This window comes from Pisolithus orientalis (genome assembly GCF_024613125.1).
Source record: "Pisolithus orientalis strain OTSU chromosome Unknown F5J12scaffold_51, whole genome shotgun sequence".
Classification (NCBI taxonomy): Eukaryota; Fungi; Basidiomycota; class Agaricomycetes; order Boletales; family Pisolithaceae; genus Pisolithus; species Pisolithus orientalis.
In genome coordinates, this window is record NW_026260832.1 from 156,207 (window position 1) to 170,788 (window position 14,582).

Sequence of the window (14,582 nt, forward strand, 5' to 3'; positions counted from 1 at the left end):
GGCGCCCAACCCTTACTTGTTTGGCTAGCAGGTAAGCTCCAGTACTCGTTCGAAACCCCAAGGTTAGCAAGTGGAGCGTACTCGCCGGGCTGCCTTGCACCGTTGTGCTCCGGTCAACCTACAACGGACCTGTGAATGCTGACGAGAAAGGGGGGGGTTAGGAGAGGTCGTTGGCTTTATGGGATGATACGCCACAAATTTAATTCGCTGACTTCCTTTATTATCTACCATTCAGGAGTCCCGCGACGAGATAGATTAGACATGTCTCTTGGGAGTATATCTACTGTTGCCCGAGGCACGTAGATCCATTCTCCTCAGGACGTGTACTCTGATGCGGATGCCAATAGCTGTCTAAGCAGACGCCCGTCTCCACTATCTTATAAGATGAGTACTTTGGCTCTGCGTTCGTACCAGTCATGTTCCTTGTCTTCACCGTGGCCCTCTTCAGCACGCTGGCTCTGCCCTCGGCAGGCCAAGGCATCACCCCCCTGACAACCTCTCAAATCGATTACTTCACGCCGTACACCTACTATGTCAGTGCTGCCTTCTGCGACCCGGCTACGGTCCTTGCTTGGAATTGCGGTGGTGCGTCCCCGAAAGTGACCCTTGCGGACCGACGAAGCTCAGTTAACGCACGTTTTGGTTCACAGCCAATTGTCAAGCAAACCCTAACTTTCACCCAGTCGCCTCTGGCGGAGACGGAGATGCCATTCAGTACTGTGAGTAATTGACTTGCTTTGTATGTTGCGGCATACGTGAAGTCGTTCCACTCCAGGGTACGTTGGATACGATCCCATACTAAACACTGTGATCGTTGCGCATCAGGGAACCAATACTTCTAACTTGTAAGTCTCCATCCCCTTTTGAGAGTTGAGCTTTGGAGTTGATGGTGCGTGACGACATTACAGATTACCTATTCTCACTGACCTTGACATTATACTTGTGCCGCTTGCACCGGATATGGAAAGGTTTCCGGGGCTGGATCCGTCCATCATGGTCCACAGTGGCTTCAATAGTGCACAAGCGAGGTAAGACCGTTACCACTTGTCAGATCGGCATCCTCAAGCAGTGATCCGAATTGTGCCTAGAGCCTCCGCGGACGTGCTGGCGGCTGTGCAAGCTGCCTTGCCAAAGTATGGATCTACTTCGGTGACGGTAGTTGGTCACTCCCTTGGTATGTAGCAACCAGAGAGAATAGTGTACCAGAACCTTGATGTTTTCTTGTCTCTAAAGGCGCAGCTATTTCGCTTATAGACTCGATTTACCTGCCATTGCATCTCCCTTCGGGAACGACTTTCCAAACCATTGTCTACGGACTTCCCCGAGTAAGCCACTGATTCCCTTTCCTGGTACGCACTCTCTCACTCCAACCTTCTTTCGCGAACGACCAGGTAGGGAACCAAGCCTTCGCCGACTACGTCGACACCCACCTGTACCTTACCCATATCAACAATAAAGAAGACCCCATCCCGACGCTGCCGCCCATGTTCCTCGGGTATGTCCATCCCTCAGGGGAAGTACACGTCGAGGACTCTGGCGCGTGGATGACTTGTCCCGGACAAGATAATCCAAGTACGGAGTGTATCGTTGGAGATGTCCCGACTGTCTTTCAATGGAATGAAGCGGATCACGATGGACCGTATAATGGGGTTACTATCCGGTGTTCTTCCTAACTATAGGGGAAGGAGCACGGATGGGTTTGACGTGTAAACTGGGGTATAATAACTAGCACATAAATCTACTTCGGAGATCCCGAACACCAATAGTCATGAGAAGTGATGATAAGTGTTTACACTTGTATTTGTGTGGCCATCATCTCTGCGGAGGCTGACTCGCACCGCCGTACGACGGATCGGCGGTCCTTTTCGAATGCACAATATGCCGATCCGATCCCAATCAATTACATAATAAAAATATCCCGTTCCCATGGATGTGAAGATTTCTGACGTGGGCATGCAGCATGAACAAGATTCGTCCAAGTCAGCTTGCATGAATCGGGACTGCTTAGCATGCCTACGCAGATTCCTATGCTCACGCTTCTGAGGAATGTCTGCCATGCGCGTTCACCCAGGTTAGGTTCCGAGGCCCCGAGTCCACCAGGATCCATGGGGTGTCAATGCATGTCCAACATCAAAAATGACCGAAATTGTCGCTCTCCGGTGCTGCGTTGGGATCAAAGAAGTAGCATTGGCCGAGATCCGTCACTTTTTTACCATGTGGACCACGATAGACGTTGCCATCTTCGTGACCTCTGTGGTGCCGTACAGCTTGTTCATATGTTGCCGTGGGTTGGCTGATGACGGGTTAATGATCCGGCAGAACGTTGGGCCTCCCGGTGCGTCTTATGTCGTCACTCCATCCCAGTGGCGGAAGAGGAAGTTAATGACAATAGAAGAATTCAGACTATAAGCTGCATTGCAACTACGTATTCAACAGGGCTCTATAACAATAGGTCAGTAAGTGATCGGGGGAGAGTTCGGTTAAATCCCACTGATATGATTGGATTGATCTATTAGATCTCTTGCGTTTAAAATATGCTGCCGACTTCTTTGATCGATCCTTAAGTGCACGAAACCTGACATAGGGTCCTTTTCCCGCACCTCTTCCTTTTTTTCTCTTCCCTGTTATCAGGGCACCATGTGCCGCGGCCTAACAATGCGCAATGCACGTGTCCCCTCGGCTGATTGTGGGTTACTCGAGGCCAACGCCCCCATAAAGACCCTGACAAGGAAGGAATGGGGCCTCTCGACTAGCACTCCTGGGGCATAAACCACACCGAACATCTACGGGACAGCTAGCAAGCCGTACGATGTCGTGTTTCATTGTTGTTGCTGTCCTTTTGGCCACATTCGCTCGCGCCCTCACCACGCGCCAGACCATCACTGGTCTCACCACATCCCAGATTGATTCCTATACTCCATACACTTACTACGCAAGCACTGGGTACTGCACTGCTGCTCAGACACTCGCCTGGGACTGTGGTGGTATGGCTCACCCATCTTCCACACACGCTGCAACCTAACACGTGTCTTGGCTTGCAGCCGACTGTGAGGCTAATCCCGATTTCATACCTGTTGCCTCTGGGGGTAACGGTGACTCTGTTCAGTATTGTAAGTATCCCGTTTCGTTTTCTCGTTCGGGAGAATCCATGGCCATACACTATTAGGGTACGTCGGATACGATCCTTCGCTCAGCACTGTGATCGTCGCGCACCAAGGAACCGACGTCTCCGAGATGTGTGTTCTCTCGCACTCACCATATTTCTTTTTTGGCGTGACGATTCGTTTCCGAATGTGAAATGAAAGTTTGCCCCTGCTTACCGATCTTGACCTCGTCCTGACGAACCTCGACTCTTCGCTGTTCCCCGGAATCCCCTCAGACATTGAAGTCCACAATGGTTTCATGAGTGCACAGGCATCGTAAGCTCTCCGTCGCCGCCATAATTGTCACTTCTACTCAACACCAATGATATCTCTATCATCGCCCAGGACTGCAACGCAGGTTCTCACGGCTGTGCAGACGACAATGTCCAAGTACGGGGCAACGAAGGTAACCCTGGTTGGCCATTCCCTTGGTGATTTATTGTGGACTGCTTGCCGCGCAATCAGTTTTCTGACATTGTCGTTTTCTGCCCACACTGGCAGGGGCGGCAATCTCCCTCCTGGATTCGGTCTACCTCCCTCTTCACCTCCCTTCAGGCACGAGCTTCCAAACCATTACATATGGTCTTCCTCGGGTATAATTCTCATTCCCAGACTCACTTCGTGACATTCCAAGCTGACGCATAAGCAGGTTGGTAATCAAGCCTTTGCAAACTATGTAGACGCCAATTTGCACCTCACCCATATCAATAACAAGGAGGATCCGGTCCCAATCTTGCCAGGGATGTCCCTCGGCTATGTCCATCCCGCCGGAGAGGTCCATATCGAGGACTCTGGGGAATGGGCTGCATGCCCTGGACAAGACAATCCAAGTACCCAATGCATCGTTGGCGACGTGCCGACGATATTCCAGGGTGATGAATCAGACCACACTGGTCCCTATAATGGAATCGAGATGGGTTGCTAGTCGTGGGTAAACATTTTACCTTGCGAGGGTATGCGGCAGTAGGAGGACAAAAGAGTGAGAACTCGCACATTCGTGACCGTGAGAGAGGGTAAGCGATATCGAGTCAACTCATTGTTATTTATGGGCCATTTTGGTATCTGGTTATGTCGGGCAGGCTACTTCTTGTCTAACATTGTTAGCAAACGAGCGCATGATAATAGGGCTTGTTGTACTGTTATGTAAGTGTTCGAGTGGTACTTTGGGATTTGGTACATACGTCGAGCCGCGACCTCAAAGGGAAGCAGTTTCGAAAGGATCTGTCAGCTGAATCCAGGACTGCTTGTGCTTGGTCTGGAATGTGAGAAATGCAGTCACCGTAGTCACCAGCGCCTCCGCAAAAGGATTTCCGTCCTCGGTGGCCACTAGCGTTTGTTAGAGTTAGCGCCCGCCTGCGCAGCACCAAGCCTTGCATAGGCTCGCTTATTCGGTTCGCGAGCGACGATCCCGGACCGTCAAGATTTCAGTATGTATGTCGTGAAACCATAACATGATTTTTTTTTCTTTTCTTTTCCTCTTCAACGTTTTCACTCATTCTCTAATGATGATCCTCGTTGCGGGGCTTGTCCTCATGCTTGGACTAGTCGAGGTTTGCGCTGCGCCGACCCCGACCCCAACGCCTGTGGATCAGCAGAACATTACGGTCCTTACTTCATCACAAATAAATACTTTCGCTCCTTATACATGGTATACAAGCGCTGCGTATTGTGCACCGGACAAAATTATTTCCTGGGACTGTGGAGGTATGTCACTCTCGTGAAAACGTACAAAGCATAGCCAGTAGTGGCGGGTTTATGCAAGGGAATCTGACGCATTTGTCTTGCATTTGACCGATTATATCTTACAGCCAATTGTGACGCTAACCCCAACTTCAAACCTGTCGCATCGGGTGGGGATGGTGCAGGGGTGCAGTATTGTAAGGCATCCCGTTTCTCTGCGCTTGGGTTTTTTTTTTATGACAGGCAACCCTACATCTCAATGGCAGGGTACGTTGGTTACGATCCCACATTGGACACCGTCATCGTGTCCCATCAGGGTTCGGTTATAGAGCACGTGTAAGTAAACTAAAGTTACATATTCTTGTTGAAACAATTGTAGGGAGATCAGTGGGAAACTGACTCCATTCCTCTCGCCGAAGGGTCCCGGTCATCATAGATATACAATTTTCTTTGGTTCCCCTGGACGACAGCCTTTTCCCTGGTATTGGTGACGATATACTAGTTCACCGTGGATTTAGAAATGAACAAGCGGTGTGCGTGTCGCTGCACACGTGTTACAAGGGGAACTCCCACCTCACCTCCTTTCCACAGGACAGCGAAGGACGTACTCGATGCAGTCACACGAGCCATGTCGGAATATGGCTGCACATCAGTGACGATGGTCGGGCATTCACTCGGTTAGTCAGCCCATTCCCCTTCCGGATAGACAACAATGCTATATGTCATTTGTAGGAGGCGCCATCGCACTGATCGATTCCATTTACCTCCCATTATGGCTTCCCAGCGGGACGTCTTTTCAAACTGTCACATATGGTCTACCCCGTGTAAGCTCCCTCATTCCATGCTTCGCTGAGGACATGACGTGCCCGGAAACGGCTCACTCTGGATTTTTAGGTGGGGAACCCCGCATTCGCAAACTACGTCGACTCCCACACCCGCCTTACCCATATTAACAACCAGCACGACCCCGTTCCGGTTGTTCCCTTCATGTCAATGGATTACGCTCACCCGAGCGGGGAGATACATATCGAAGGAAATAATGATTGGGCTGTTTGTCCTGGTATGACGTTTCGGAAAGCTCGTCTGGTGTTCAAGGACGATGACTTGGACTCCGCAGGACACGACAACCCTAGTAGACGATGTATTGTCGGCGCGGATGATCAAGTTCTGAAAACGACATTAGCAGACCATTGGGGTCCTTATAATGGTGTTATGCTAGGGTGTCCGTATAACCCCGTGTGGGACGCTGCGTAAAGCGCACTCGGGTGTTAGTCCATGTGTCTCGCAAGCCCTCATAATATGTCGGTGGCTGCTACAACTAGGCGTTAACGTAATGGCAGGTGTGAATGCAAGTAACAAGAATATTAGTATCAGGTGAGTATTTCTCACCGTGATCCTAAGTTGGTGGCTCCTATACTGTCGGTTGGAATCTGAGCAACTACTTTGAGCACTCGTACGCGTATCCACACAATCGGAGGCGACTGAACAAAAAGGAAGAAAAAATACCAAGACCTCGTAACGTACAGTCTGCCAGGCACTGGCGGACCCGACGCTTGGTATGGGCAGCGACCGGAGAGATGACAGCGTATGCAGTCGTGACCTCCCCCCCTTCCTTGGCGACTGAGTCTGCGACTTAGCTTGTGTACAATGTGAGGCCTCCCCGGGTCTGCACCAAAAAACTCTCGTGCTGCCGAATGTTGATGGCAAATCACAACGTAATACATAGACAGACGGTATATTGGTACCAATCAACAAACTACATAGCTTTTCGCCTGAACTTCAGGCTTGCACTTATGTACACATTTTTTTGGCGATCGGCCAGCGATACTCGTCAAAGAAACCAAGTCGGACCGGCCAGGGTCGCGTCGTGGTGACTCATAGTAAGCGATGGCTCGAAATTCTCGATAATCGCCGTGGATGTTAATTGACATTCTCAGATGCGGGTCGCAGAGTATCGCATGCGTGTACTGTGTCCCAGTCATTGTAGCTTACTATGACGGTGTCTCACCAAGAAACAGACGGTATCCATAGCTTCCAGTGTGACATTCTCATGTACATTGTAGAAGGGTACGTACCATCACATCCATTATACGTATACACAAGGAGAAGTATACGTTTGACTTTGGGGACATAATATTCCCTCTGCAGGTGCAATGCAACGAAGTGGAACTTCTTGCCGTTAGCGGGAGTTGTTAAATAAAGAGGCAGCAACTTAAGTTCGGGCTAGCGAGTGCCAAGACCGATTTTCGAATAAAATCGTCCCAATTCAGAAGCAAAATTGCCCATTGCCAAGGTATACGTAGCAGTTGTGTTCTTTGAGGAAGCAGGGAGATGATGTAGGAGTAGAGGGTGGTGACGGTGAAGGTATAGGAGGTGGAGCAGTTCTTATAAGTGTTGAACTCGCGGGGAGTGAAGGGAGACATGTTGTACCGTGAACCGATTCGACCTTGGTCACGGCTGCTTAAAGGTTTTAGACCCTTGAAAATTTTGCTACTCATACAGGAACTCACGAGACGTCGATTCCTCGCCAAATATCTGCGAGTGAGGTTCGGGAAGCACAGAATTAGGCACACCCGGCAGAGAATTAAGAGCTTGTGCAATGGCAACTCTATCATGTTCGGTGGAGGCACTTGGTATGACAAATCCGATCACGGGCTCGTTTTCTGATACTTCTTTTAACATGTCGCGGGTGCACTTCATCAGTTGTATGAGTATGTATAATGTGGTATAATTTCATACCTCCTACTGAAACCACGCTACTTGGAGATAGCGCATAAATTTGTTTCACAGATTTAGATGTGCTCTAGTGGAACTTCAGGCACGGATCATCGGATATATGGATTTGCCGCACATGGGGATACCGAGGGTGTCTTGGAGAACTTGTCAGGGAGTATGTCCTTCTGTTCCCGAACCCTTCGTGAGGTTTGTCGGATGAGTTAAGAGTATGTCAGGATATGATTCAGCCTCACGTCTCAAGTTGGAGCTGTATGTTACTACAGTTAGCACTGCAGTCACGGTTTCCATGTCTCCAAAGCAGTTCATGTATGATATCCAAATCGTCCACGCTTGCTTGGATAAAGAGACCAGCTTCCTCCGACGTGGGTGCAGTTTTTGCGAACGGCAACCTATGGCCGTAAGTTCGTCGAAAATCCGATACCGAACCTAGTCCTTTGGTGACCACCACGATTGACTGCGAGCACATCAGAACTTGTGAAATCCTGATCGGATCAGCTCATGATTATTTACTAGTGGCTTATGTAATAATGTTCCTGCTAGTGCAGTTGATCAAAATACAATCTCATCTCGATCAAAATCCGGCTGTAAGGCTCATCACTAGAAAACCCATCGGGTTCACCAATGATGTTTGTTGGTTTTAAGCAAGGACAACACCACCCGATGTAGCTGTCTCACATCGCCATGATATCAATATTGGGAAATAGGCGTTCGAACCATCGCCTAAAAACTACGACCAGGAAGAAAAATCACACGTATGTATAGCGTAGGTCAGTTATATATAAGCACAAGGATGGCAACAGAAGAAGACGGGGAGTCGCATGGGACTGACCAAATAGGTGGTAGCCGATATCCATCGACATATTGTGTATTAGATTGAGTCCGAGTCAACTGGCCGTTGAGAGTGACCCTCATCGGGAAGGTGACGACCACGGGTTACATTACCAAAAAGTGTGACAGCCAATGCAACTCGGTGCGAGCCAGAGCTAAACGTGATATGTATGATTCGAGCCCAATGATAGTCGGATGTTTCGGGACAAGGGCACACTTGCCTTCCATAACAGCTTACCGGACTGTAATTGGCGTGATGGTGGCCAGGGTTTCAGTGCTGAGTGCAGTGTTTTTGACGCTCCAGCGAGGCATCGATCACGCCCTGTGAACGTTCGAACTCCGACAAATGCGACTTGACTGTGGCTGGGGCAGCTTGTAGAGCTATCGAGCTACACGCAGAAATTTTCATTTTTCCGTGTCCGACTACTTAAGTGTGCCATGAAGAACTCCTTGGTACGTGCCGTTTTGTCATGACGATTACTGGACTGTTATGGGCGTATCAATGGAACCTAACTCCCTATCCCACCAGCGATTACTGACGCAGCTAATGTCTGGGTGACTTACAGGATGAACGGTGCTGAACCTCTGACGCTTACAATACCAGACGGAGCCTCCTTCCGATTACGGTATTAAGGTAAGCGCGTCCAAGTGTCCACTCCGGCCGTCCTGAGTAGCTTGGCCCCGCATTCTTAAACACCGTGCGTCGTCGTTCAGTGTTAGGGTCAATTCACCGCCTTAGCTCACCCGCAGCTCTGGCTAACTCCTACCGCATCACCTATGGTCGATGACAATAGGAGATGCAGATGAGCATGGCCAGATCCAGTCACTGTCACGATACGCAAGATGCCATTTCTATGCCTTTTTGCGTGTGGATTTTGCGTTGTTGTATATGATTCAAGTGAACCGTTCCCATCTAGTTGCGAATGCGAGTTCCACACAGATGATTTTTTTCATTGCTTTATGTGATATTCATACTCGTCCCAGGACGAGGCCGGTTTACCCGGATCGTTTTCGCCTGAAAAAAAACTCGCCCTGTAGGTTGTTCTTTCACTGTTTAAATGTAAAGCCAATAAAACATACACTTACCCAGGGGGTCTTTCCAACTTAGGATACCCAGCCTGAAATCTGCTAACCGAGAGAGGTAAGCAAGGACAACACCACCCCACGTGATGTCTTGGTCGGTACAATATCTGGTGCTGCTAAGGTCGTCTCGTATAGCGAGGGGAAATAAGGGCGTTCGTACTTGCTAGGTGCTCATCTCACAACAGTGACAACCAACACGAAAAATCGCACGGATGTACGCATCGCGCATGTCAGTTACACAGAATCCCAACAAAAGACGCACGCCCAGTGAGCAATATTGGCGAGTAGCGGGGTCACTCCCTCCCTCCCCCTCTTAGTGTACCTAACTTCGAACTTCGCTCCAGCCAGGTACATGTCTCAGTCACGATATGGTTCAGGCCAATTCAGGCCATATGAACTCTGCCCTAAGCGCCCAAAGTACACACCCTGACGTTTGCTGTGCCTCATTGCAGGCAAGGGCATACTTATAAGAGGAAAAAGCTCGGCCGTATCAGTGCCGATCCACTCCGTATTATCTTCTCCCTTACATTCTCACTCATCATGCCGGACGACCACGACGAAGACAATAGTACCACTCCCGGACTTCCCAGATGTGCGTGATACTAGACTCACAACTCTCTCCTTCTTATTCGTCATCTATTCTCTGGATTCCTTGGCATTCTGTCAGTCGTATGTCTTGTTTTATTCGGCATGCCATCGTTGGAGGGACTTTTGGACATCATTCTCGCCAATGATAAACGATGGGAAACACAAAGGCAGCTCATGATTGATCGAACCACTAATATTAATACTGTTTCCGCTCTGGTACTACCGTACGTCTGGTTCTCAACTCTGTGGACTATGTATCTCACTCGTTCTTCCGTGCGCAATCGCACTAGTACGGCTGCTGCGTTCTTAACAACTAGCAGTCCAACAGCTATCGTCAATTGGAGTCACACTCTGCCATACGTGTGTTTCTTAGCCGGCGGCGTCTTTGCGACATTGTCTCTTCTGAGTGGTCTTGGTGTCTTAGGGTTCGTCAACACTCTGCAATCCGATGCCGTCAAAGTATGTTTTAATTTCTCATTCCTCATCCTAATGTCGTGCCACTTCCTCAACGTCTTATGCTCTACATACAGGAAATGCTCTACAACAAACGGAAGTTCTTCGAGAGAATTACGCTACTAATGATGCCCTTCCTCTGCTTGTTTATGGCCGGACTGATATTGGTCGTTGGGTTTGTTGGTGCAGTCTGGCTCGGAAACAGCACATGTGCAAAGACGGTCATCACGACCGGGTTCGCATTCTTCATTCTCATGATATTCATGACATTCGATTCACTTTTTGTAAACAAAGTCAATGTACAAGGCTACGAGAATATGGAGAGGTCGCGAGCCACGCAATGAAAGATGGCGCAGGCCACGTATTGTTCATCAGCGCAGGATATCAAGGGTCGGATGTCAGTTGTCCCCGACATATGTACGCTACCAAGGAAAAGGAGAAGCCTGCGTGGGCGTAGGAAACTGAAAGATGAATCGATGATCACGGGTACACCGGAATTTCCCTGTTTTCCCTCTACTGGTGGAGTTACTACACCTGTACAATGATACCCCCCCAAATTGTATGCAACTCTGCAGAATGGTTTACGTACTTACTCAACTTTACAGTGGACTCATGCGTAGGGTAGAGCTGGTGTCGATGCGGGGAAACAGTGTACATTTCGCACGAGCCACTCCTCTTGTACGGAGTGCACAGAAGTATCACTTGTAGCTGGCTCCTTCTGGCATCCCGGTGTTTACATGTATTTGGTACCCCGCTTCGATACACCCAACACACTATGTGAGGATGCTGTCCTGCATACCTTGGAAGGTTGTGGTCGAGTGCTCTGAGCGAAGCTACCCACAGGCCTGTGTACTTATGTAGGTGTTACTGGAGTGGAAGCGATTCTCAGCTGGCAAGAATCTGGATGGAGACGGGATATTCGGATTATCCTCCCTCGACCAAGATTTTTGCTTTCTGGTTGCCGATTCTGCTGAACGAGCAGGGAGCCGCAGCCAACCCCAATCCGGCTATCCAATTCGAATGTCAATATCGGCCCAGGTTATAACCAATGAAAACGCCTCTAACTTTCTCAGAAGATGTCACTGCTCCTGATCCGACAGTCCAGGATGGATGGCTTCGCGAATGTGGAGTCTGTAAACTTTGTTAGCTACCAAACCCAAACCCTGAGCGCCTCTACTCTTAGCGTTACCCAATCATATTCTTCTTTCCGGTTTCCGAATGTCGAACTTCGCTTCAGCTGTCACTCCAATGGCCAATTGCCAAGTCAGGTTATATGAACCCTGTCTTAAGCGCCCATAACACACACCCCTACCATTTTCTGAGCCTCATTGCAAGCAGAAGTATGCATATAAGACGAACAAGCTCTGGAAGCTTCTCTCCTTCCTTCCTTCACCATCCATCCCATCAGTACCGATCCACTCCATATTTCCTAGCCTCTGCACTCTCGCTCATCATGCCGGAGGGCCACAAATCGAGGATCACGTCTGACATCTCTAGGATAGACGGTTTGGACGAAGACAATAGTACCATCCCCAAACTTCGCAGACGTGCGTGATACTAGACTCGCGGCTTTCGCCTTCTTATTTCTCGTCTATTCTCTGGATTCCCTGGCACTTCTGTTAGTTACATTTCTACTTTTACTCGGCACGCCGTCGTTGGAGAGACTTTTGCAGATCATTGAACAGGAAGATGACACGCAATGGAAAGAACTAAAGACGCTTTTGGTCGATCGGACATCTAATATTAATGTTGTCGCCTCTCTGGCAATTGGGTACGTCTAGTTCTCACCCTTGTGACCTACGCATCTCACTCGTTCTTCCGTGCGCAATCGTAGCACATGTGCTTCGTTCTTGGCAAGTAGCGGTCCGACAGATATCGCTAATTGGAGTCACCCCTTTCCATACCTTTGTATCTTAGCCGGCAGCGTCTTTGCGACATTGTCTGTTCTGAGTGGTATTGGTCTCTTAGCGTTCGTCAACACTCTGCGACCTCAAACCGTCAAAGTATGTTATAATTTTTAATTTCTCTTTCCTCATCCTGATGGCTTCTTACGACTATCATATCATTGACGCCGTCGTCTCATGCTTGACGTACAGGACATGCGATCCAGCAATTTGAAGTTCGTACTGACGATTACGCTACTGGCGATGCCCTTCCTCTGCTTGTTTATTTCCGGACTCGCGTCTGTCACTGGATGTCTCGGCGCAGTCTGGTTCGGAAACAGCACATGGGCAAGGACGGGCGTCACGGCCGGGTTCGCATGGTTCATTATCATGATACTCGTAATATTTGGCTCGCTTTATTAGATGACCGTATCGTGAGGTCTTTTTTCCCCTAACATTCCTTGGCATAATATTTTGACGATTACTGACATTGTGGATATGTACTCGACACACGAAGGGGATAATGGACATGAGCATTGGGAGCGCATGATGCTGCGAATAGTGCATTCACCAGAGGTCGTAGCTGACGAGACGTTTGGCGAATTCAGGAACGGATCTCATAGATACTGGTGGCACAGTAAATTTGCCAAAAAAAAATCTTTCAGGCCTGGTTTCGAGCCTGCTAAACTGGTTGTGATCCCATCAATTGAAGTACGTACACGAAGCAGGACTACCAGTTCTCCAGACATGCATTGGCATGTGCAGGGACCGCCACGTATAAGCACCAATCGCGTCGTGTCTGTGTAGCCCTACGTGCTGATCGCTATCCTTTGAGGACAGACGTGTGATTAGTCGGGATCCTTCGGTGTTCCCTCGTTAAGTACGTCAGGGTCCTGAGTGACACTGTCAATTAGGGGTCATAGTCGGCGGGGCTATATGCGATGCCCGTTGACGTTGAGTAACAGGAGCACGTAACACGTTCTGTGATGTGAGCTGCGGAGAAAAGTCATGGGATACCAACTTACACTGGTCATCAACGTACGACACCGAGATAGGAACGGGGGTGCATGCCACGAAATGAAAGACGGCAGAGGCCACGTATCGTTTTATCAACGAAGGATATCGAGAATCAGATGTCAGTAAGGAAATGTCTGCGTGAGGTGTAGGGTACTGGAGGATGAATCGATGACCAACGCCACAGTTTCCCTCTGCCTTCTAAAATGTCAGTGTACTTACAGGATCAGACTACGCCTAGTGCCCAAAAAACGCATGTCAGTTTGCAGAAGGGTTTATGTACTCACTCAACGTTACGGTGGACTTCTGAGTCTGGATGCCTGGAGTAGAACTGGTGCCGATGTGAAGAAACAGTGCAGATTGCGCACGGCATATCTATGGCTCATGCCAGTACTACGGACTGCACCGAAGGATCAATACATCACTTGTGGCAGGCTCCTTTCCCATCGTTGCTGGAGGGCTGTGGGGGACAGCGTCCGTGAGTTGCATGCATTTGGTACAACTACTTCAAACCACATCGTTGCAAGGATAGCGGCTGTTCTGCATACCCTCCAGCAACCCTCCAGCAACCCTCCAGCGAGGATGGGAAGGTTGTGGTCGAGTATCCTTAGCAAAAGCTACCCACAGGCCTGTGTACTTGTGTAAGTGTTGATGCAGTGGATTGAAGTGATTCTCAGCTGGCAAGAATCTGTACCGATGGAGTATGTCGGGACTATCCTCCCTCGACCCAGATTTTTGCCTTCTGGTTGCTAATTCTGCTGAACGAGCGGGGAGCCAACCCCAACCTGGCTATCCAATTCGAATGCCAATATCGGCCCAGATCATAGCCAATGCAGACGCCTCCAACTTTCTCGGAAGAGGTCGCTCCTGATCCGACAGTCCAGTATGGACGACTTCATGAATGTGGAGTCCGTATACTTCGTTAGCTACCAAACCCAAACCCCGAGCGCCCGTACGGACTCCGGCCATCTCTACATAGCGTTGTCCACTCATATTCGGTCCTTGTCATAATTGATACACCCTCGTTGCAACAACTCGCCGAGATCATAAAGCAAGATGTCGATTTCCAATGGTAAGTTCTTATGTAAAGCCAACTTAATCACTTGTATGTCGAATCTCAACATCGTCGCCTCTCTGGCGCTTTCGTATGTGATTCGTTCTTCCATGTGTGCGC

At 49.3% G+C, this 14,582-nt stretch overlaps 6 protein-coding genes across 6 annotated transcripts; 5 read left to right on the forward strand and 1 right to left on the reverse strand.

The window, feature by feature from the left end:
* Nucleotides 1-416: 416 nt before the first annotated feature.
* F5J12DRAFT_897330 (Alpha/Beta hydrolase protein) lies at nt 417-1,673 on the forward strand (the record flags this gene model as incomplete). The annotated part of the gene is made up of 7 exons (XM_051748010.1): nt 417-585; nt 651-719; nt 776-845; nt 909-1,028; nt 1,089-1,174; nt 1,234-1,325; nt 1,392-1,673. The coding sequence occupies 7 exons, from the start codon at nt 417-419 to the stop codon at nt 1,671-1,673; spliced, it is 888 nt and encodes a 295-aa protein (XP_051595633.1).
* A 942-nt stretch (nt 1,674-2,615) lies between these two features.
* Nucleotides 2,616-4,146, forward strand: F5J12DRAFT_460187 (Alpha/Beta hydrolase protein). Its single transcript, XM_051739542.1, has 7 exons — nt 2,616-2,984; nt 3,042-3,110; nt 3,167-3,236; nt 3,306-3,419; nt 3,489-3,574; nt 3,645-3,736; nt 3,793-4,146. Exons 1-7 carry the CDS (start codon nt 2,810-2,812, stop codon nt 4,066-4,068), a joined length of 882 nt encoding a protein of 293 aa, XP_051595634.1. The 5' UTR covers nt 2,616-2,809; the 3' UTR covers nt 4,069-4,146.
* A 357-nt stretch (nt 4,147-4,503) lies between these two features.
* F5J12DRAFT_860432 (Alpha/Beta hydrolase protein) lies at nt 4,504-6,320 on the forward strand. The gene is made up of 9 exons (XM_051746850.1): nt 4,504-4,847; nt 4,952-5,020; nt 5,090-5,159; nt 5,243-5,356; nt 5,415-5,500; nt 5,556-5,647; nt 5,718-5,883; nt 5,941-6,197; nt 6,272-6,320. The coding sequence occupies exons 1-8, from the start codon at nt 4,595-4,597 to the stop codon at nt 6,075-6,077; spliced, it is 987 nt and encodes a 328-aa protein (XP_051595635.1). The 5' UTR covers nt 4,504-4,594; the 3' UTR covers nt 6,078-6,197; nt 6,272-6,320.
* A 547-nt stretch (nt 6,321-6,867) lies between these two features.
* F5J12DRAFT_860436 (uncharacterized protein) lies at nt 6,868-8,041 on the reverse strand. The gene is made up of 5 exons (XM_051746851.1): nt 7,793-8,041; nt 7,685-7,736; nt 7,563-7,626; nt 7,334-7,495; nt 6,868-7,280 (listed from the first exon to the last, which is right to left on the reverse strand). Exons 1-5 carry the CDS (start codon nt 8,023-8,025, stop codon nt 7,090-7,092), a joined length of 702 nt encoding a protein of 233 aa, XP_051595636.1. The 5' UTR covers nt 8,026-8,041; the 3' UTR covers nt 6,868-7,089.
* A 2,119-nt stretch (nt 8,042-10,160) lies between these two features.
* F5J12DRAFT_897334 (uncharacterized protein) lies at nt 10,161-10,855 on the forward strand (the record flags this gene model as incomplete). Its single annotated transcript, XM_051748011.1, has 3 exons — nt 10,161-10,282; nt 10,349-10,517; nt 10,589-10,855. The coding sequence occupies 3 exons, from the start codon at nt 10,161-10,163 to the stop codon at nt 10,853-10,855; spliced, it is 558 nt and encodes a 185-aa protein (XP_051595637.1).
* Nucleotides 10,856-11,964: 1,109 nt separating this feature from the next.
* On the forward strand, nt 11,965-12,817 carry F5J12DRAFT_897335 (uncharacterized protein; the record flags this gene model as incomplete). The annotated part of the gene is made up of 4 exons (XM_051748012.1): nt 11,965-12,058; nt 12,135-12,282; nt 12,346-12,514; nt 12,608-12,817. The coding sequence occupies 4 exons, from the start codon at nt 11,965-11,967 to the stop codon at nt 12,815-12,817; spliced, it is 621 nt and encodes a 206-aa protein (XP_051595638.1).
* Nucleotides 12,818-14,582: the final 1,765 nt, after the last annotated feature.

Coding starts and splice junctions, on each gene's coding strand:
- F5J12DRAFT_460187 (XM_051739542.1), top strand. CDS start 2,810: ATGTCGTGTTTCATTGTTGTTGCTGTCCTTTTGGCCACATTCGCTCGC. Junction 3,111..3,166: donor CGGTGACTCTGTTCAGTATT/GTAAGTATCCCG, acceptor ATACACTATTAG/GGTACGTCGGATACGATCCT. Junction 3,420..3,488: donor TTCATGAGTGCACAGGCATC/GTAAGCTCTCCG, acceptor ATCATCGCCCAG/GACTGCAACGCAGGTTCTCA.
- F5J12DRAFT_860436 (XM_051746851.1), bottom strand. CDS start 8,025: ATGTGCTCGCAGTCAATCGTGGTGGTCACCAAAGGACTAGGTTCGGTA. Junction 7,737..7,792: donor ATACAGCTCCAACTTGAGAC/GTGAGGCTGAAT, acceptor AACCTCACGAAG/GGTTCGGGAACAGAAGGACA. Junction 7,281..7,333: donor TGGCGAGGAATCGACGTCTC/GTGAGTTCCTGT, acceptor ACCTTTAAGCAG/CCGTGACCAAGGTCGAATCG.
- F5J12DRAFT_860432 (XM_051746850.1), top strand. CDS start 4,595: ATGATTTTTTTTTCTTTTCTTTTCCTCTTCAACGTTTTCACTCATTCT. Junction 5,501..5,555: donor GATGGTCGGGCATTCACTCG/GTTAGTCAGCCC, acceptor TGTCATTTGTAG/GAGGCGCCATCGCACTGATC. Junction 5,884..5,940: donor TGATTGGGCTGTTTGTCCTG/GTATGACGTTTC, acceptor TGGACTCCGCAG/GACACGACAACCCTAGTAGA.